The sequence below is a fragment of the Ictidomys tridecemlineatus genome, chromosome 9, assembly GCF_052094955.1.
Source record: "Ictidomys tridecemlineatus isolate mIctTri1 chromosome 9, mIctTri1.hap1, whole genome shotgun sequence".
In the NCBI taxonomy this organism is placed as follows: Eukaryota; Metazoa; Chordata; class Mammalia; order Rodentia; family Sciuridae; genus Ictidomys; species Ictidomys tridecemlineatus.
The window spans coordinates 8736375-8757222 of record NC_135485.1 but is presented as its reverse complement, the minus strand read 5'-3'; the positions used below and the strand labels follow the sequence as shown (position 1 = coordinate 8757222).

Here is a 20848-nt window from a genome sequence, read left to right as displayed (position 1 = left end):
GCTCAGACTTCAACATGTGAGGGAGCCCAAATCGTCACGGATAACCAGTGGTACTACAATTTCACGGAATTAAGCAAAACTTTGAAACTTGGCAAAGCATTCTTTTCAGGTATATCTAAGAAGAGTTTTGCATGTCAGTCTGAGTGGACTAGGTGGGGAAAATCCACCCTCCATCTGAGCAAGGCACCCTCCAGTTAACTGGGGTAGAGGATAAAAACAGAAAAGGTGGCTATCTCTATTGATTTCCACAAGCTGGTAGGTGATCTCTTGTGCTTGGCTCCCTGGTCTCTGGACTCCGGGACTTGCACCAGTAGCCCCCTAGGTTCTCAGGCCTTCCTAGTTCTGAAGCCTTTGGATCTGGACTGAGCCTTGCTACCATCCCTGGGTCCTCAGCCTGCATCACAGGCTGTCAAGGGACTCAGCCTTCAGCACCACATGAGCTAATGCCCTCGTGTAGCAACTCTCATCTCTCTATGTACATCCAATTCATTCCGTTTCTCTGGAGAAACCCTTCATAAGGACCCAGAGACCCTGAACTGCCACTGAAAAACAGAATATAGGAAGAAAGATGGACTTGGAAGCAAGGATAATAGCTTCATAATTGGCATGAGTCACATTCTGACCCCTTACATCCATCTCACCTCCTCTAGATATTTAAACTTCAATAAACAAGAACCACTATGGCCACTGGGTTTCCCTTCATCCCTGATAAGCTCAGCAGTGCTCTTCAGGCTGACCAAACAAGCAGTTAACCTGGCACTTGGGAGTCACCCTGCAGGAGGGCCTTTATAGATTCCTAGTGTGACATACTATCCAAAGTGGAAACTAAGCACAATTTTTCAGATTCTTTGAAGAAATTTTATGTTCTCATTTTCTGTTTCCATTACCTAAAGGATCAGGCTGAGTCAGTTTTTAATGAATGCATTCCCCTGTGACCACCAGCAGGATCCTTTTTTTAAATGGTACCTTTTCTTTCTTTTTTTTTTTTTTAGAATATATATATATTTTTATTTTTTACTTGGACTTTTAATCTTGACTTCCTGTCGTATTACAATAAAATTATTTATAAAACATCTTGATTTGTTCACTATTGCTATTTTATTCTTTTTGTTTGGTTTTGTTTTATTAGTTACACCTGACAGTACAATGATCTTGACATATCATACATTTGAATCAGATGGGGTCTAATTTCTCATTTTTCTGAGTGTGCAGGTTGCAGAATCACATTGGTCATGCAGTCACGTATATACATACAGCAATACTAGTGTCTATTTTATTTTGCTCTCCTTCCTATCCTCCCCATCCCCCCTCCCTCCCCCCTCCCCTCCCCTCCCATCACTTCTCTCTACCCAATCAAATGTGACACGCTTCTTTTATTTTTTCCCCCTATATCATATACATGTATTCTGTATAACAATGAGGGTCTCCTTCCATCTTCTGTGCAATTCCCTTTCTCCCTCCCTTTCCCTCCCACCTCTCTTCCCTATCTAGAGGTAATTTTCTTCTCATGCTCTTCCTCCCTACCCCATTTTGAGTCACCCCCTTATATCAGAGAAGACATTCACCCTTTGTTTTTTAGGGATTGGCTAACTTCACTTAGCATAATCTGCTCTAATGCCATCCATTTCCCTGCAAATGCCATGATCTTGTTATAAAATGGCACCTTTTCAAAACAAGTTTACTATCAACAGATAGAACTTTTTTTTTTTGTTTGTGGAAACCAATTTGTTGATCTTCCAAAAGTCTTGATCTAAATAGTCAAACTGAAACTTCTTTCAACCAAAAACCTCAAATATTGTTAATTTCACCTCTGTCATTTGGGGTCCTCTGACCCTTCAAAAACAAAAAAATTCCCCAGTAAACACTGTAAGAGTTTAAAAGGATGTAATTGATCACTTTAGATTCTTAAAAAGTACATCTATCCTTTCAGCAAAAGCCATGCCTGGATACATATGCCTCCCTTCACTCTGGGCCCCCGCTTCCTTCTGACCTGAACATGGGTTTATTCTAGAGGTGACTTGAAGAAAAGGTGCCTCTGCTCGTCTTTTTAATGCTTCACTAACAACCCACTTGGAATTTACAGGAAACACATGTCTCCATCCCTAGTTCACCTGCCTTTGTGCAGGGATCCCTCTGAAGCCTCCTCAAACTACTTCCTTTGACAGTTCCCAGGACATCGCGTCCCATCTGTTCTTCTGACATTCCATTAAGCCGGCTCGCTACCACAATATCCTGTTTTCCCCTTCCTGTTTCTAGCCACACTTATTCAGACAGAATGACAGCATTTGCTGTAATTCCTTGACATAAATCTCTCCAGAGAGCTTTCTCCCCTACCTTAAGCCCCTTTCACTGGAACCACAGCCCTCCGGCCCTTTCCCTTTCAGAACCCAGTCCAAAACATCCCATAATGGAAACAAACATCTCCAAGTTAGGTCTCAGAAGATGATTTAACACCAACATAAGAAACTAAAATATGTTATTTGTGCTAAAAGGCTAAAGTAACCACTATGCAACTTGGAGTGATGGTGAGCCAGCACACGTCCTGCGGAGCAGGCTGTTGGAGCACTCATCCTAGGGAGCAGCCGTGTTCTGAGTGACCCAGAACAAATTACTAGGCTTCGCTGTCTCCGTTTCCTCATCTAGAAAGAGAAATTCTGATGCCTGCCCTGCTCATCTCACAGGGTTGTGTTCAGTGAATACTTTCTACAAGTCTACCACGTTCCAGGACCATTCCACGCACTAGGGACACTACAGTGAGTCATTCAAAACACTGAGTTTATGAGATTCATCCATATGGCTGCTATATATATATATACATATATATACATACGTATATATATACATACATATATACATACATATATATACACATATATACACACATATATATATACACACACATACATATACACACACACATATATATACACATATATATATATATATATATATACACATATATATATATAATAATGGCTATGAACATTCTGGTATACCTCTTGGTGGATTTATTTGCCTTTCTGTGGGGTCCATTCCCTTTAGTCTTCCTGATTAAACCAGAAAGTCCTAGGTGGCATTAGCATGCTGTAATCTCTCTTTTGGCCCTTGTCAATGTGTCCTCACAACAGAGAGCCAACCTCATCCTGCCGCATCTAGCTAGAGTTCCTAAACATGGCTCTAGTTCCTAAACATGGCTCTGTCTGCAAAATACATAGGTAAGATTATAGATGGCAAAAGGTTACTAATGTTCCACTTATTTGTATATTTATAAACATATTTATATTGTCTACACATAATTTATACAGAGGTTCTTTCAAAAACAAGTTTTTTCACAGTTTCAAAACATGAGTCATACCAATGTGGTAGCTCACACTTGTGATCTCAGCCACTCAGGGCAAAACAGGGCTGAAGGTGGAAGATGGCAAGTTCAAGGCCAGTCTCAGCAATTCAGCCAGACCCTGCCTCAAAATTTTAAAAATAAAGTAAAAAGCACTTGGGATATAGCTCATTGATAAAGTGCCCCTGGATTTGATCCTCTGTACCATTAAAAAAAATTCATTTAAATAAAGGTATTAAATACATTGTGATGATAGGTGGATACATACAGGTGGCAAAAATGTAGAAAGTTGGTGTGCAAAGACTGCAATTTAGGGCATGTTACTCTATAAAAGCTCCACTTGTGAATTAAGGATCTTTTTTTGTCATCGTGTAGTGGCCGGCAACTGCCTCACTGGTCGACCTGCTGAAAGGCAAGATGCCCAGGTTGGGCACACTGCAGCTCACTCGGCAGCTCTGGGTGTGCTCAAGGAAGGGTTACAGTAAGGAAGGGTCGGGGAGTCTCAGAAGGACCCTGAGCTAAGCAAATAGGTGAGATCAGCCTGAGGTAGAGGACAGAGCCTTTTTACAATGTCACCCCTTACAGCACTGCACATCCTGCCACATGCTCCTGCCCAGGTTCTTAGCCAGACCTTGCGAATCAGAGATTCCCACATGAGCAACAAGATGGACAGCTCGTGGGTAGCACAAGCAGGAGCCCAGGTTGTAAAATGAGCACATAAGCACCAGAGCATCGCCTGGCTGGGGTAGGAGTCGAGAGGCAGGAGAGGTGCACCTTCGGGAATCAGTTTCTCTGCTCATTGTGTCAACCATTGTCTTCAGTGTCACCGAAGTCCCGAGCATCTCTGAACACCTTCCTTCCCACTTTTCTCCCTGGTGTTCATGTTCTAGCGAGTTCTGTTGCTTTGTTTGGTTGGTTCTTTTGTTATTTTTGTTGGTTTTTATACTGTTCCAGGACTTCTAATCCCTTGGACCTACTTTTTCTCAATCCCCTCCTCGTGTCATTATATTCTGCTCAGATCCACCTCGGATCCCAAGGAGCCATGACAATAAACCCTCCGCCCTGTCCAACGGTTTTAAGGTTTTAAATCCCTACTGGTCTGGTTCTGTTAAGGCCCAGCAGTGCCTCAACCTTGCAAAACTCACCTGTCACCACAGGGGTGGAGGCATCTTTACTGGAGAAAAGCACACACCTGTGCTATCTGCTCACGCTTTTGATTCATGGAAGTGAAGCTTGAATGCACCCTCAATCGTGTTCAGCTATGCATACCGTGCTTCCCCAGTCTAGTCCTTTCCCAATGTACAAAAGAACATTTTGTACTATGGCTCAGCTGACCTCATATTCCTTGAGATAATTGGAAAGAGAATTTAATGTGCCTAAAGCCCTTGGTCAGCACTCAGTGAATGCCAGCCAGCCCTGTTATTACTGCACTCTCTGACACCTCAATTACCAGTTGGTAGGCACTGGACTGTCTCCCCAGACTGGAGGCCAAACCTCTCACACCACTGCAGTTTCCTCCTCTGTCCTGGCTCTCTGCTGGGTGCTTACGAGAGGATATGCACTTACCCTACTGTCTTCTACCCAAAAATGATCTTTGGATGTAGGATCCCCTCCATCTTCTGCCTCATTGCTCTGCTTCCTCCACATCAAACTTCTTTACAGGGTGACCCCTATCCATCAGCTCCACCTCCTCCCCCTGACATGTGCTCCATGCATTCCAATCTGCTCTCTTTCCGTCACCCTGCAAAATGATCCTGTAACGTGACCGATGACATCCGTGTTGCTAAATGCAAGGGCCATACCTCTGTCTCATATTGTGAAACTGCAGCACACTTTACAGTTCACCACTTCCTTATGTGTGACATTTTTTTTCTCCTGGTTTCAAGTGCCAACTTCTCCTGGTTTGTCCTACTGAACTGGGGACTCCTCCGTCTCTGGCAACTCTCCCTCAGTGATTGGGTCTGCAGATGTTGAGGGGCCCAAGTGGCTGCAGCTGGAGTTCTCTAGGATCAGCCCAGTCTCTCCTACAGGACCATCCAGGTCTGCCTTTCAGCTGATAGCTCCCAAATTTCTGTCCCTGGCTTGACATCTTGAAATGCCATCTTTAGGGGCTGGGGTTGTGGCTCAGAGGCAGAACACTCACCTAGCATGCATGAGGCACTGGGTTGGATCCTCAGCACCACATAAAAATGAAATAAAGATATTGTGTCCACCTGCAACTAAAAAAATAACTATTAAAAAAAAAAGAAATGCCACCTTCACTGCTTACTTCACACCTCACACATTATTCCTTTACCAATAATGATTTATAAGTATTTTCTCCTATTCTGCGGGTTATCAGTCAGTCTGCTTGACATGGATCTTTAATAACCACCTCAGATATAATACCTCCAAAAGAGAACAACTTCCTCCTTCCCTCTCCCCACCAGGTCTTTTCCACCTACATGGACGGCATCGCGACTCACTCAGTGTGTTACCTAGTTTTCATCCCTACGAACAAGATACCTGACAAGAATAACTCAGTGGAAGGAAAAACCATTTTTGGCTCCTGGTTTTAGAGGTTCAGTCCTCACTCAGCCAACCTGAGGTGACGCAGAACATCATGGCCAACAAGTGTGGAGGAGGCCAAGAACAGGAGGAGATGGGGGCAGGGGACAAGACAAATAATCCTCCAGGCGCAACCCCAGCAACCAAGCTCCTCCTCCAAGCTCCACCTGCCCGCGGTTATCACCCAGTTAGTACATTTCAACCAGGATGGACTGATTAGCTCTCGTCAGCTAATCATTTCTTTTTTGGAGTGGGGGGATTGAACTCAGAAGCACTCAACCACTGAATCACATCCCCAGCCCTTTTTTGTATTTTATTTTGCAAAATAAAATTGTTGCTTTGCACCTCACAGTTGCTGAGGCTGGCTTTGAACTTGCAATCTTCCTGCCTCAGCCTCCAGAGCCACTGGTATGACAGGCCTGTGCCACCACACATGGTATAATCTAGTCATTTTACCTCTGGATACTTCTGCATTAGCTCAGGAGCTTTGGGGGAATACCTCATTCCCAAACCATTACATTCAGTTCCCAAAGTGCAAATCCAGGAAATATCTTAGATGACTCACTTTTCCTCCCCTCTATACCACCACTGGGTCTCTTAAGAATGGTGACACACAAGCCAGGTGCAGTGGCACAGGCTTGTAATCTAGCTACTTGGGGGGCCGAGGCAGGAGGATCACAAGTTTAGAACCAGCCTGGGCAATTTAACAAGATCCTATCTTGAAAATTTTAAAACTGGAGCTCAGTGGTAGAGCTCCTGCCTAGTATTATGAAACCCTGGATTAAATCCCAGCACTCTCCTCCCCTTGCAAAAAAGAAAATTATTATTATGGTTTGGATGTGAGGTGTCCCACAAAAGCTCACATGTGAGCTAATACAGAGGATCATAGGAGAAATGATTGGGTTACAAGAGCCTTAACCAAATCAGTGAATTAATATCCTGGGAGGGATTAACTGAGTGGTAACTGAAGTGGCAGGGTGTGGCTGGAGGAGGTGGGAATTGGGGTGTGGCATTGGGGTATATATTTGTATCTGACAATTTGTATCTTCCTGCCTCAGCCTCCAGAACCATTTTACCTCTAGATACTTCTGTTCCCAAAGTGCAAATCCAGGAAATATCTTAGATGACTCTCTCTGCTTCTGATCACCATGTGATCACCTTATTTCTGCCACACTATTCCGCCATGTTGTTCTGCTTCACCTGGAAAACTTAGGAGTAAATCCGGCTGTCTATGAGTTGAGACCTCTGAAACTACGAGCCCCTAAACAAACCTTTCCTCCTTTACAGTTGTTCTGGTCACGTCCTTCAGTCACAACAATGATATAGCTGACTAAAACTACTATGAATACAAGATCCACAGAATGGAAGAAAAAATTTGCAAATCATACATTTGAAAAGTGATAAATATCTAGAATATATGGAGAACTCCTAAAACTCAACTACAAAATAGTAACACAACTAAAAATAGGCAAAACACTTAGACATCTCTCCAAGGTATATACAAGTGGCCAATAAGCACAAGACCAGATGCTCTGACATCGCCAATCATTAAGGAAATGCGAAACAATTCAACACCCATCAGGATAGCTGTTAGGGTCTATAAACAAGTCAGGATGGCACCTGGCATTTTGCCAGAGGGAGTGGTTTGTGAAGTAACGCCAGCGAGCCATTAAGTGTGGAGATTTCTTATTGGTTGACTGCTGTATCTAGTTTATGTTAATTAAGATAAGCTGTATGGAATGTATATATACCCCTCCTGTCCTACAATAAAGGGCTCCCACTCCTGCTGTATCAATGTACACAAGTTGCTCGTCACCCCCCGGTTATTTTGCTGCAGCCGGACTGCAGCAGATAGCTACTATCACAAAAACAGAAAATAACAAGTTTGGCAGGGATATGGGAAATTAGAATCCTTTTACTTCATTGCTGGGAGTCATTACAGGAAACAGTGGAGGATCTTCAAAAAAATTAAAAATGAAATAATCACATGATCTGGCAATTCCATTTCCGGGTCTATATCCAAAAGAATTAGAAGCAGGATCTGGAAGACATATGCATACACATATGTTCAATGCAGCATTATTCTAGATAGTCAAGAAGTATGAGCCACCCATATGTCCACGGATGGATGATTGGATAAAGAAAATACAATAGAACATTATTTAGCTTTTAACAGGAGACAATCCTGGCACATTCTACTATATATATGAACCTTAAGAATATTATACTAATTAGAATAAGCCAATCACACACACAAAAAAATATTGTATGATTCTACCCCTGGAGTACACGGAGCAGGCCAATTCAGAGGAAGTGGAATGGAGGGTGGGGGTGTGGAAGTGAGAAGTTATTGTTTGACAGATTGTCAGTTTCATGAGGTGAAAACATTCTGGGGATGGATGGTGGTGAGGATGTCACAACCCTGTGGAGGATCTTAATGCCCTAAACTGAGTATTTTAAAATGACTTAAATAGTAAATTTTGTTGTGCATATTCTACAATGATTTTTTAAAAAAATTAAGAAGACTGACAGATACCAGATCTGTTGGTCGCCTGCATCTCCAGGAGAACTACCGGCCGGACCCAGGCTCAGATTCTTGCCCAAGCTTCTAGTTGGTCTCTCTGGTTCTCCTTTGATTGCCCCTACCAACTTTTTGCCATGGAACAGCCAATGTTTTCTTTTTCAAAATGTAAGACAGATTCAGTTACCTCTGCTTAAAATCTTCCTATGGCCTCCCATCATATCTACAGTGAAGTTCACACTCCCTGCGTGGCTTACAGAACCCTGCTTGGTCCGGTGGCTCTGAGATCCCAGCACTCTGCTCTCTGCCTGTCTTCCGCTGTGCTCTGGCCACAGGAGCATGCTGTTGGGTCTGTGAGCACACTAGGACAGTGCTTTCACCAGTTAGGGTTGCTCTAACAAGGATCTCACATACGGGGTAGCTTACATGGCAGACATTTATTTCTCACAGCTCTGAAGGCTGGGAAATTCAAGATCAACATGCCAACAGATCCAGTGTTTGGGGACAGATGCCTTCTTACATCTTCATGTGGTAAAAAGACAGACAAAGACTAACCGAAAGAGGAACAAACACTCTCCTGTCTCTATTCACAGGGGCCCTAATCCCATTCATGAGGGGTCCACCTTTAGGACTGAATTAACTTCCAAAGACCCCACATCCTGACAGCATCAATTGTGGGGTACAGTTTCAACATATGAACTGGGTGATGCAAAAATTCAGACCATCACAGATTTGTTTTAGTCAGCTTTTCCACTGCTGTGACTAAAAGACCCAACCAGAACAATTGTAAAGGAGGAAAAGTTTAAGGGCTCACAGTTTCAGAGGTCTTAATCCAAAGAAGGCCAGCTCCATTCCTCCAGGATCCCAGGTGAGGCAGAAAGAACATCAAGGAGAAAGAACGTGAAGGGAAGCAGCTCATATGGTGATCAGAAAGCAAAGAGACTCCTCTCCAGATACAAAATATATACCCCATAGCCAAGACCCCAATGAACCACTTCCTCTGGCCACACCCCACCTTCCCCCAGCCACCACTCATTAATCCCATCAGGGATTAGTTCACTGATTAGGTTAAGGCTAGCACCCAATCATTTCTCCTCCAACTTCTTGCATTGTCTCACACATGAGCTTTTGGGGGACACCACATCTAAACCACAATAAGCTTGTTCCCACCGGAATATTCCGTGTTAGTTTCCCCTCTCTCTGAAAAATCACTTCCTCAGTCTTTTCAAGGTATCTATTTCTGCTTTGAATCTGACTACATACAAAGTATTTACTGTCTCTATCACATCACTGTTTTAATTTTTCCATAGCATTTTTCACCATCTGAAGTTTCTCCACTTGTTTGTTGATGGCATTCCCCCGACGAGAATGCTAGCTGTCGGAGGTAGGGTTTTCCAAGGCCTTGAACCTAAACACACACACACACACACACACACACACACACACACACACACAGACACAGTGCCTGAGAGTAGGCATGAGCTGGGTGACTTGCCAAGAAGACCCTGGTATAACACAGGGAGGCCCCAGGATAGTTTCTGAGGGACAGAAACACAATGAATCGTCTCAAACTCAGCACAACCAACAGTACAAAGCACCTTTCTCTGTATAGTTTCAAACCTGCTCCCCGTGGGAGTTCCCTCCCCGTGGCCCAAATAGCATCTCCATCTACCCACCCTTTGATGGACAACCCAAATGAGAAATAATACTCTGCGGAGAAGATGGGATTTGTAGAGCCTGAACACTCCTCCATTTCGAGTTAATAACTCATTAGTATTGTGAATAAATTAGTCTGAAAAAAAATCCCTATGGCGCCAATAAAACCAGAAGCTGCAGGTGCCCTAAATCATCACCCAGGGAGAGTGGTGTGAACACCCACAGCTGTGCAGGCCTGCGGGATTCGCACAGATGAATCCAAGATGGATTAGAAAGGAGGCCAGAGGTCTCTAGGTTCGCCCCACTACAACACCCACGGGGTTGGAACTGATTCCTACCTAAGAGCACCCTGTCCCCAATCCCTTCCCCCTACCCTTGAATGAGCTCAGTCTTAAGTGTAATTCTGTGTCTGGGAGAGTTTTCAAAAACGAACATCTCTGATATTATATAACCGATCACGTAAGACTGTGGAAACATAAAACTGGGAGCAAAAATATTCTGTTTTGGGGAACCAACCTCTTCTTTTTGTCTCCTCTACTTAGGTTCGGTACTTCTCTATATCGGTCCACCATGCATCCCGAAGGAGTTTCCGCTAGGTGGCGCCCGTTCTCCACGTACCAGGAGGGTTCCCGAGCCGGTGCTTTGATTTTAGTACCTTTAGAGGGGATCTCCCACCCTGGCTTTCTACAAGCGAGAAACCTAAACTCCAAATGGAAAGTGTCTTCCTGAGGTCGCTTCCCTACATCTCGGACTCACACACTTAATCTGATCTCTGAACCCAGTGAGCTTCCATCACTTGGCTGCCTCCCTCTACGCATGGTTTTGTTTATTGACTAAAATAAAATGGTGTGTTTCTCCTTAAAGAGAAATTAGGTTCCGATCCACGGGCCTTAAAGTGCTTTATTCTCAAATACGCAAAATAGGGGAAAAAATGGTTAATCTGCCTGCTTCGTTTTTTTCTTTGACTTCCTTAAATGCAAATAAAGTTCTTTCTCTGATGAACGAGTAATTAGAAACTGATAATAATGATGATGGAAAACGCTTAATGAGAATACACCTGGACGTTAATGAGAAAAACCGGTTAGAGGGGGAAATTCGACTCGATTTGACATTAGATGAGGCTAGATTTGAATTCTGATTCCGCCGTCTACGCATACAGTTCCCAAGTCTGTAAAATGAGAATAATGTTTCCTACTCATTGCATCCCCAGGGTGGTTGGTGTACACGAAGTAACAGAGTAGCCTTCGGCTTCTAGCGCATTGTCGACGAGCAGTAACTGTTTACCTTGGCCCGTCAAAAACTACTGTGGCGGGTCAGAGTGACGCTTCTCCCTACAGACTCCCTAATACACCTGGTCTACGTACACCGAAAACCCAGCCGTAGGCTGATAATTTTAGGAACGCAGGAGCCGGTGTCTGCCGGCGGGAAAGCAGCGTGTGGCTTGACGCCTGAGATGCTCCGGCTGATTGGAGAGTCTGCAGGAGTCTGGGGATGGCGAAACAGTCGGGGCAGGACCTCTGCCTAGATGGAGTTCTGGCAAGCCTACAGCCAGCCCCCCGCCACTCCCCCTTATTGGAGCAGCTCTGCAGCGGCCAGGGCACCATATCCAAACCCTCGTTTTAAAGGAGTGAAAACTAAGGAAGACAAGTGACATCAGTCAAGGAGGCCGGCACTGAGTGGTGAGACCTGCAAGGCCTGCAGAACCGGGTAGCTCCCGATGCGCGCCCTGCGGACGCTAGTGGCGGAGAAATTGGTCTCCATTTGCCTGAACGAAGCGGCCAAGGGAGGATGCAGGTGGCAGACAGAAAGAACGCGTCGCACTGTGACCCAGAAGGAAAATGCCCAGCGGACTTAGGCTCCTTGGAGCGCGAAGGCGTGCGCAGCAGCTTGAGCGCGCGCCGGAGGCCGGGTTTCCCAGCTCGGCAGCCCCAACCTCTTTCCCATCCTGATCCCACTCTCTGACCGCTGCAGGCGGAAGCGTCACCGCCCAGCGGCGCTCGAGGCCTGGGCCATCTCCAGGATCCGAGGGCGCAGCACGTAGGAGGCGCGCAGAAACCGAACTGCAGAGCGGGAACCCGAGGAGCAAAGGAGGAGGAAGAACTCGAAGGAGAGGAGGCCGCTGGAGGAGGAAGCAGAGGGAGGCGAAGGAGAAGACTAGGGAAGAGCGGGGCCAGGGGCGAGGAGAGGGCTCGGCCCGGGAGGAAGGCGCGGGCGCCAAGCGAGCTGGACGCCCCCTGTAAGCCTCGCCGGCCGCCCAGCCCGGCTCCCCAGCTCCGCCGACTCCTGGCCATCGCAGGCCGCAGCGCGGCGCTAACAAAACGGCAGGCAACACTGCCGTCTGCGGGTTCCCGGAGCTTAGAGCTGCTCCTGGAGGAAGTCACCTTCCTTGAGCTCGGAGCGGGATTCCCGGCGCAACAGCTCTTACGCTCGGCGGTGCCCAGCATCTACGGCCCTAAAAAGCGCGCTGACTTCCTGAGCTCTAGTCGCATACCTCACTCTCGGCCTCGACTCTGTGACTCTGTAGATAGACCCCAGGGTATCTCTGTGTATCCGACTACCTCCACTCTTGGTCCCCAAAAGCCTTTCATTTCCACCTAACCCCCTTTTAGGAGCAGCTTCTGGTTATAGCTCCAGATCAGTGTATTTATTCCCGGGCAAACACCCACTTCCCTGGCCTGCCTGCAATCACTTACCAAACCTAAAGATCGACTCACCGCCGCAGTTGCCTTGGATGACACCGGCAGCCTCTGTCGCGGCGGCTGAGACGTGGAATGCAGGCACTTTCTTCTACTCCCGGCACACAAAATGCCCCTACAACTCAAGATCACCGAACGCATCTTTCATGCTTTGAAAACCTCTTCCCAAATCTGTGGCAACCGAGATTTGATGGATTTTTTTAAAAGATTTTTGGGGGGGTCAACTAAATAGTAGTTCTTATTTTCCAGTAAGTATATAGCTCTCAATTTTATCTATTAGACGGACATTCACCTTCCAAACATCTCGGCCCGCCTGTATGTCCGAAAGCCCACAAACTCACAACGCCATGGGGTACAAAGTCTACACCTGCCCGTCTCCTACCGTCTTGGAAACCTACGTCAACCTCGTCTGCTCCGAAAGAATAACAGTAACTTTCTGTACTCCCTATACCCCTGACTAAAGTGGGCAGTAGGGGTGGCAATTTGTTTTTTTTTTTTTTTTTAAATGGGGAAAGTTTGTAGGGAGGGAAAGGTCACTTTCTCTAGAAACGTTGCAAGCATTCTGTTATGTTCTCTCCCTGAGGTGAAGAGTGTCCCTGGCTTTTATGCAAATTCCTGACATCAAATTTAAAGACCTTTCCTTCAAAACTGACATAATTGTAAAAAGTTATAGATGGCAATGGTCTCTTCAAATGGGAATTTTTTCCAAGGTACATGACAGATTCTGAACAAAGCAAAAAAATCATGTGCATAAAATGCTGAAGTCCAGATAATGTGAAACCTCATTCTGGGTCTGAAAACCATGCCTTGAACATGTACCTCCTCCTGCAAAACAGAACAAGACAATTAAAAAAATAAACAGGAATTTATTTTTATTTTAATGGCATTAAAACATAAATCCCAGCAAATCATTAAATCACAGTTATTTAAATGTATTTAATGGTTCAAGTTTGTGTATTTGATGTTCTTAAACCTCTGGTATAATTTGTAGAAGACAGTAAAATGTTTCTTGAACAAGTTTTTATTTAAAATCAAAACAACATGTTTTAATATATCCACAATATTTGTGTTTCTTACTTGGCTTCTTCTACTCCAAAAACAATGTGTTTCTTATTTTTTAAACAGCATTAAATTTTGTCACTTCTGGATCATTACTATGGTAATTCCCAGATATTCCTTCAAACAAACACTTATCTGTTTCTATTAAATTCACAAGTAACAAAATATTTAAAGAACAAATTGGAAGGTTTTCTTCTCTTCCTGGTGTAAAACTTAAGCTCCAATTAAATTCAGTGTTCACTGCCCAGAGAAGTGACTGGACAATTCCAGAAACTCTCCCAAAGATGCCTTCCAATTTCCCGCCTGACTTTAGCTCTAACTATATGATTTTAAAAATCAATTCCTCCATAGAAGTCAAACCAAATCAAAGGCGACAAGGAAAGGAAAATATTTCCAAAACGATTTTAACTGATTATTTCAGATAATAGCGTTAGCACAGAGGAAGCAGCGATACTTTATGGATACTTTTCTTCCCCCGACTTTGGGATCCTTCCTAAAGAACAGAAACTCCGAGTCATTTATGAAACTGCATTATCTTGGATTTTCGCCGCAGACTTTGACTGAAAGTGTTCCATAAGAGCCCTGGAGTAGGTGGTCACATCTGCCAAAGTGAGTTTCGGGATGGGTGAGCCTCCTCGTTACTGGGGGATGCTTCGAGGACCAGGCTCAGGAGAGAAGAGGTTAAATCCGACTCTGTCTATAGCAGCTCAACGTGCCCAGTTTTGCCTCTTCCAGTCAACGTCTCTCTGCAGGAGCCAGCCAATCGACGGCCCGGAGTGCTCCGGACAGCCCAGCGAAGGGGTGTGACCTGAAGCTGTCACTCAGCGTTGAGGAATGACACCCGGGCGGGAGGGGGATTCGGTGGAACGCTGGGGAAGGAGAGAAGAAACAGATAAAACCGGGGCGGAGGGTAAAAAGGTGCCCCGCTCCTCTCGGAATCCAGAGGCCGCCGCCGCCGCCGCCGCCGCCGCCGCCGCGCCAGGGGGGTGGGCTCCGGAAGAGCCAGCCCAGCGGGGAAGAGGGAGGACCGACCCGGAGTGCGATCCTGCAGGCGGGGAAGAGACGGAGGCGCTAAGGAAAAGTGACTTGGGCCGTGCGCCCCGGAGGAACTAGGGACTGAAGCTGCGGAGGGGCCCCCACCAATTCTCCCCAACTTCCCCGGAGGGGGCAAACCCTGGCCCGCCCCTAAGGGCGATAGGCGAAGAGCTAATCCAGCTGAGCGGGGAAAGGAGAGCGTCTGGCGCTGGATTCGGGGGGCGGGGGTCTCCAGGCGGGGTGGGCCTCGGAGGTGGGGGCGAGGGTCGGAGCAGATCCTGGATAGAGGGAGGCGGGGGCTGCTGAGCTGCGCAGTAGTGGGCTGCGAGGGCCTGGCGCGCCCGGCTCACTCGCGCTCGGGTTGCTGGCGTCCTCTGTCTGGCTCGGAGCTGCCCCGCGCCCCAGCTGCCCGCCCGGCCGGCCGCCCGCTCCGGCCCGCGGCGCAGATGGCTGTGCGCGGCGCCAACACCTTGACGCCCTTCTCCATCCAGGCGATCCTCAACAAGAAAGAGGAGCGCGGCGGGGTGGCTGTGCCGGAGGGGCGCTCGGCGCCTGGGAGCACAGCGGTGGCGGTGGCCGCAGCGCCCGCTGTCTGTTGCTGGCGGCTCTTTGGGGAGACGGACGCGGGTTCGCTGGGGGGCGCCGAGGACTCACTGCTAGCGTCTCCTGCCCGGGCCAGAACAGCTGCGGGGCAGACTGCGGAGACCCCGGGAGGCTGGGACTCGGACTCTGCTCTCAGCGAGGACAACGAGAACAGGCGGCGCTGCGCGGACGTGCCGGCAGCCAGCGGGGCCGGCGTGGCCGGGGGGACCCTGGGCCTCGACCAGCCGGTCTGTGAGTTGCACGCCGCCAAGGACCTGGAGGAGGAAGCCGCGGGCCGGAGCGACAGCGAGATGTCAGCCAGCGTTTCAGGTCTGCTGGCTTCGGGGGAAGGGGGCTGAACAAGGAGGTCACCGTGGGGAGTAGGGTGGGCCTGCTGCGGCAAACTGAGCCTGGGGGCTCAGCTTCTGGCCAGGTCCCAAGGTTCTGCACATTGGCGAGGACTTCCCTGACCCTCTGGGAACTGGAACCCCCAGAGGTTGAGGAACTCCTCAAAGCCCTGCTTCCTCGAGGCAGTGTGCCCTGGACCGGGTTGGAAGTGGACAGTTGCATTCTGCGCTGGGAGAGCTCGGCCGAGTTCATCGTCAGTGCCTTAGCTGTGTCTGTACACAAATCCTCAAAGTCAGCAAAAGGGGACCAGAGACCTCAGGTAGACAGTGATCTGTCGGTGGCCCAATACCCTAACCTCTGGATATCCCACGACTCAACCTTTTCCTAATCCGAATAAATTGTGAAGGACACCTCCAAGCGGGCCAGAGCCCAGGACATAAAGAAAGAGAGGCTTTGGGGGGGGGGGGAGGCTGGTTTAGTTTTTCAACCCTAGGGATGGGAGAGCAGGAGCTGGGAGCAAACTCAGTAGCCACCTGAAGGAAGAGGGTGAGTCTGAGGTCAGAACTAAGGCACCCAGGAGAGGAGACTCCTCAGCCAGAAGCTGAAACATTTTTTGGTGTGAAGTTGACCCCGGTGCAAGCTACTGTAGGCCTAGCCTGGCTCAAAGCAGGCAAGCACAGTAGGCCACTGTACTGGGGTGCTCCAGGGAGAGCGGGAGAAGAAACTTAGGACTGGAGCCAGGGAAAGACACCTCGCTGCACCACTCAATCCCTCTTCTCATTTTCTCGGGAAGAGAGTCGGAAAACCCACCTAAAGCCTTGGCGCTGCAATCCAAGGCAATCGGGGAAGAACAGTCCACTTACCTCTGGTTCCAAGATCTGTTCCCCCGACATTCCCTTTACCTGTAGCCAATGCGTGTGTGCTGTGACAACACACATTTGTGAGTGTGAGTGTGGGGAGGCGGTGAGCCCGAGGAGGGACACAGAAACGCAGTCTAGACCTCCAAGGCTCCTTGAGGAGGGACACAGAAACGCAGTCTAGACCTCCAAGGCTCGTTGCTGAGAGCCGAGGGCTTGCAGGGATGCTCAGGCCCAGCGTCCCACGTTACTAAGGGGACACGTTACTAAGCGGAACCTGGAGCTCAGAATGCACGGGAAACACAGCGCTGGCACAGTTGCTGATTGGTTTACCCTCACCAGAAGAGGCCTAGATGCGAGAAGCGGATGGCATAGGCTTCTGAGACATGGGTCCGGAGCCCACGGATTGCGGAACTTCACCTCCGTTTTGGTGGGATCAAAATGTATTTCCGGCCCCAACTAGTCTGGGTGGCCCCTGCAGTTGAGACTCAGACTCACTCGGCGACTCTGTCATTCTCTTGTTGAATTTTTTTACTAGTGCATAATAGTGTGGTTCATGGTGGCATATTCGTGCACGCACATAATCTCATCAATGTAACGGCCTCTTGTTTTGTTTCCTTCGGGGTCTGCAGGCGACCGCAGCCCGAGAGCCGAGGATGACGGTGTTGGCCCCGGAGGTGCCCGCTTGCCAGGGCTGTGCAGCGGGGCGGGCGGCGGAGGCAGCGGCGGGCCGGCGGGCGGCGCAGAGGAGGAGGAAGAGCCCGCTGCGCCCAAACCCCGAAAGAAGCGCTCCCGGGCCGCTTTCTCCCACGCGCAAGTCTTCGAGCTGGAACGTCGTTTTAACCACCAGCGCTACCTGTCCGGGCCCGAACGCGCTGACCTGGCAGCGTCACTGAAGCTCACCGAGACTCAGGTGAAGATTTGGTTCCAGAACCGTCGCTACAAGACCAAGCGCCGGCAGATGGCCGCCGACCTGCTGGCCTCGGCGCCCGCAGCCAAGAAGGTGGCAGTAAAGGTGCTGGTGCGTGACGACCAGAGACAGTATTTGCCGGGCGAGGTGCTGAGGCCACCTTCGCTTCTGCCACTTCAGCCCTCCTACTATTACCCTTACTACTGCCTCCCGGGCTGGGCGCTGTCCACGTGTGCCGCCGCTGCAGGCACCCAGTGAGCCGCCTGGAATCACCCAGTGATTCCTGCGCCCTAGCGCCGACCTCTGTGCAGGTTGTACTCTGTGCAGGGGCGCTCAACCCAAGGGGCAAATGCAGGATCAAGTCCAGCTCTGGCTCCGCCAATCAATACGTGTGACCTGAACTAAGTCAGCCCAGAGGGGGCGCCTTTTTTTCTAATTTGAACAGAGTCACCCCATGGCCTAGGAGCCCTACTTGCCCCTCACCTGCCTGTAAGCCCCGGGACACTATTTATTACCACGACTGTGGATTTGGATTCGGATTTGGATTGTGTTCCCCTGGGGGACGGTGTTTCCCCGGAGCAGAGAGGACTCCTGGAGACCACAAAGCCTGAATCCCCAGAAATTCAGGCCTGCCGAGAGCTTCGTGCGCTAGGCCACACTAGTTCATGGTATCCATGCTACCGATCTATGTGTATCTACATAACTCTTATTTTTGAAAATTGCATTTGTGACAAAGGAGTGCGGAAGCCTGGCTGCCCCAGGCCAGGGGGTGATTTGAACTGTGAAGGGTTTGGTTTTGGGGGCCTCCGCCCATCCCTCCAGAGCACGGACAGGGGTGCCCTATAGGGTGCTGAATGTAAGAAAAAGAACCTCTAAGCGTGGGGCAGGTCAGGAAGCCCCCACACTTTCCCTTTCCCAACGAAGTTCAGGGCCGTGCCCAAATGGGGAGTGCGTGAGAGCCCCTAATGAGAGGAGAGCACACCCTGAGCTGCCTTTCGCAGAAACTTGCCTTTATTTCTTTTTATTTTTCAAAGGAGGTTAAGACTTGTAGCACTTTTCAGTTGTTTGTAATCAAATAACGGTTATTTTTGTATTCAATGTGAATATCCCCGGCCAGCCTTCCCATGGCGTCCTCCGCAGTCCAGCCGCTTGGCCCTTGGTTTCTACCAGACCCCCTCGGGACTTCTGCGCTCTGGCTCGGGACTCCCCTTTTTACTCCTCACCTCTTCCTAAGACAGGTGATCCTACCTGTCTGGTCAACCTCGCCGCTTTTCGCCTCCTTAAGGGCACTGTGCACTCAACTAGAATATTATCTTTAAAAAGATTTGTGAAGTTTGGAAACTATTCGCTGTATTTTTTTTATTTATAAACTTTTAGTTTAACTTGCCCTCCTTGACGCCTTGTTTTCTCTGAAACTCTCGGTGCGGCTTTGGCTTTGGGGGAACCAACAATGCGAGTTGGAAGTGGCTGGAGCTCCCAGACTCTTTTTCCTCTTGGACTGGGGACGTCTTGCCTCCCCAGGAGCGGCCCCCATCGTGCAGGAAGGGCTTGAACCCATACAGCTCAGGGAACCGCCACTTGGGGGGGGGGGTTGTAGGAGTCACGGGTGAATCCCACGGAATCCCCTAGCCAATTCTAGGAATCCTTATTTTCTCCAGGGCATAGTTGAACCCACAGCCAATTTCCATGCCCTTCTCTAATCTGGGGACATTTTCGAGTCCTCCGCTATCCTGTTTGCTTTCGATTTTCGCAGCATTTCTCCTAAGTGATCCAGTTTTTATTTCATTCCCAAAACGGGCTAGTAAACACTCCAGCTTGAAATTCTGAACCAATTCTCCAGGGAAGGAGCACCTTGGGCATTTTTCTCTGCTGGGAGCAAATAGTGCTCAATGGTGTTTCAAAGCGCTTCTGCTCCTTCAATGACATGTCGTCGTTTTTCTCTGTACCGAAATCCATTGGGGGAGCAGAAGATGGGATGGGCAAGGTTTATTTATTTATTACTCCACGTTACAGATGGACAGGCCCCGCAGGCGTTCCAGACTCCCCAATACCCAATTCACCACAGCAAAATGCTTGTCTCAGCTCCGCCCTCCCGCAAGGTCCGGGGCGAGGGAGGAAGAGTTAATGCCACATTGCAGGCGCCCAGGCCTCGATCCGGTGCTCCAGAGTCCGGAAACACGGAAATCCAGGCCTCGGCTTCTTTCAACTTCACCTGGAGGGGAAAGGCTGATTTGCGCCATTCCCCAGCCACAATCTTCCCCGGCCTCCCGGCCTCGCTGCGTATTGAGAAGGCCGCAGCAGAGAGTCCCTCAACCCTTCGTACCAGCGGAGGAGGAGCGTGGCGACCTGCTTTACCAAAAGATTTCCCCTTCCGGGAACAGCGAAAAGTGAAAGGCAAAGGGCCTCGGAAAATGCACACCCCGCCCTCTCCCTTCCAAGCCCAACGACCTTCCAGATGGTTCCTGCCATCATTTTGTTTCTTTTTGAAATATTTTAAAATTACACTTTAATTTTATAATTAATCATAAATGCATTTTCCTTGTAGAAAGTTGGAACGTTTCCGATAACGTTACAATCTCCTCCTTTTCTTTCCCTAGAGAGCTCCGTTTAATGTGGGTTTTTAAGGAAGGGGAGATGGATTTTTCTCTTTTTCTCGCTCTCTCCGAAAATGGCAGTAGTTTGTTGCTGCGTGCCAAGAGGGAAATTTTGTAAGTGAAACAATCGGGAAGTTTCCAAGAGAAAAAGGAACGACCGAAGTTCCAGGGTCGCACCCCCACCCCCCAGCTCCCTCGTGCCCGCGCACCAGCCTTCCCTTTCCATCCCACCCGGGTGGGGCGGCGCCCCTTCTCTCCCTCTCCCACTCCCGCACTCCCCGCCTGGGCCGGCCCTATTGGGCTAACTGGAGCAGCCGGGTGAAAGACTCAAGAGAATTCAGTTTGATCAGGATTGTAGCAATTTCCCTTCCAGTTGCCCCGGGACTGCTCTGAGGTCGGGAGTCGGAGGCAACCTCTGAATCCTGCTAGATCTAGGAAGATTTCCTATATCATTTCCAGACACAAGACCGGTGTCTTTACCCGTGTTTTAGGCTTCAGATGCGATTTCTGTTGGAAATTACGGCATTACTTTATTACTTTTTCCCACCCTTTCCTACCCACTCCCCTTTTTAGTTGGAAAACAGCCCTGCTCCTGACACCCTGCTGACTGCTCCAGGGGCTCTTCACTGCTCTCTAACATGCTGCCCCAAGCCCTCTTTGCCTTCTGGAGGCCTGTCTCAGAGCAATTAGGGTTGCAACTTGAGCC

The 20848-nt window shown here is 48.6% G+C and overlaps 1 protein-coding gene across 1 annotated transcript; it reads left to right on the top strand.

Moving 5' to 3' along the window:
• Positions 1 to 15259: 15259 nt before the first annotated feature.
• Nkx3-2 (NK3 homeobox 2) lies at positions 15260 to 18935 on the top strand. Its single transcript, XM_005318962.3, has 2 exons — positions 15260 to 15763; positions 17271 to 18935. The coding sequence occupies exons 1-2, from the start codon at positions 15298 to 15300 to the stop codon at positions 17804 to 17806; spliced, it is 1002 nt and encodes a 333-aa protein (XP_005319019.1). The 5' UTR covers positions 15260 to 15297; the 3' UTR covers positions 17807 to 18935.
• The last annotated feature ends 1913 nt before the right edge of the window (positions 18936 to 20848 follow it).

What these genes read in the sequence shown, in the direction of transcription:
- Nkx3-2 (XM_005318962.3), top strand. Translation starts at nt 15,298, where the DNA reads ATGGCTGTGCGCGGCGCCAACACCTTGACGCCCTTCTCCATCCAGGCG. An exon ending in GATGTCAGCCAGCGTTTCAG is followed by an intron (nt 15,764 to 17,270) that starts GTCTGCTGGCTT and finishes CGGGGTCTGCAG; the next exon opens with GCGACCGCAGCCCGAGAGCC.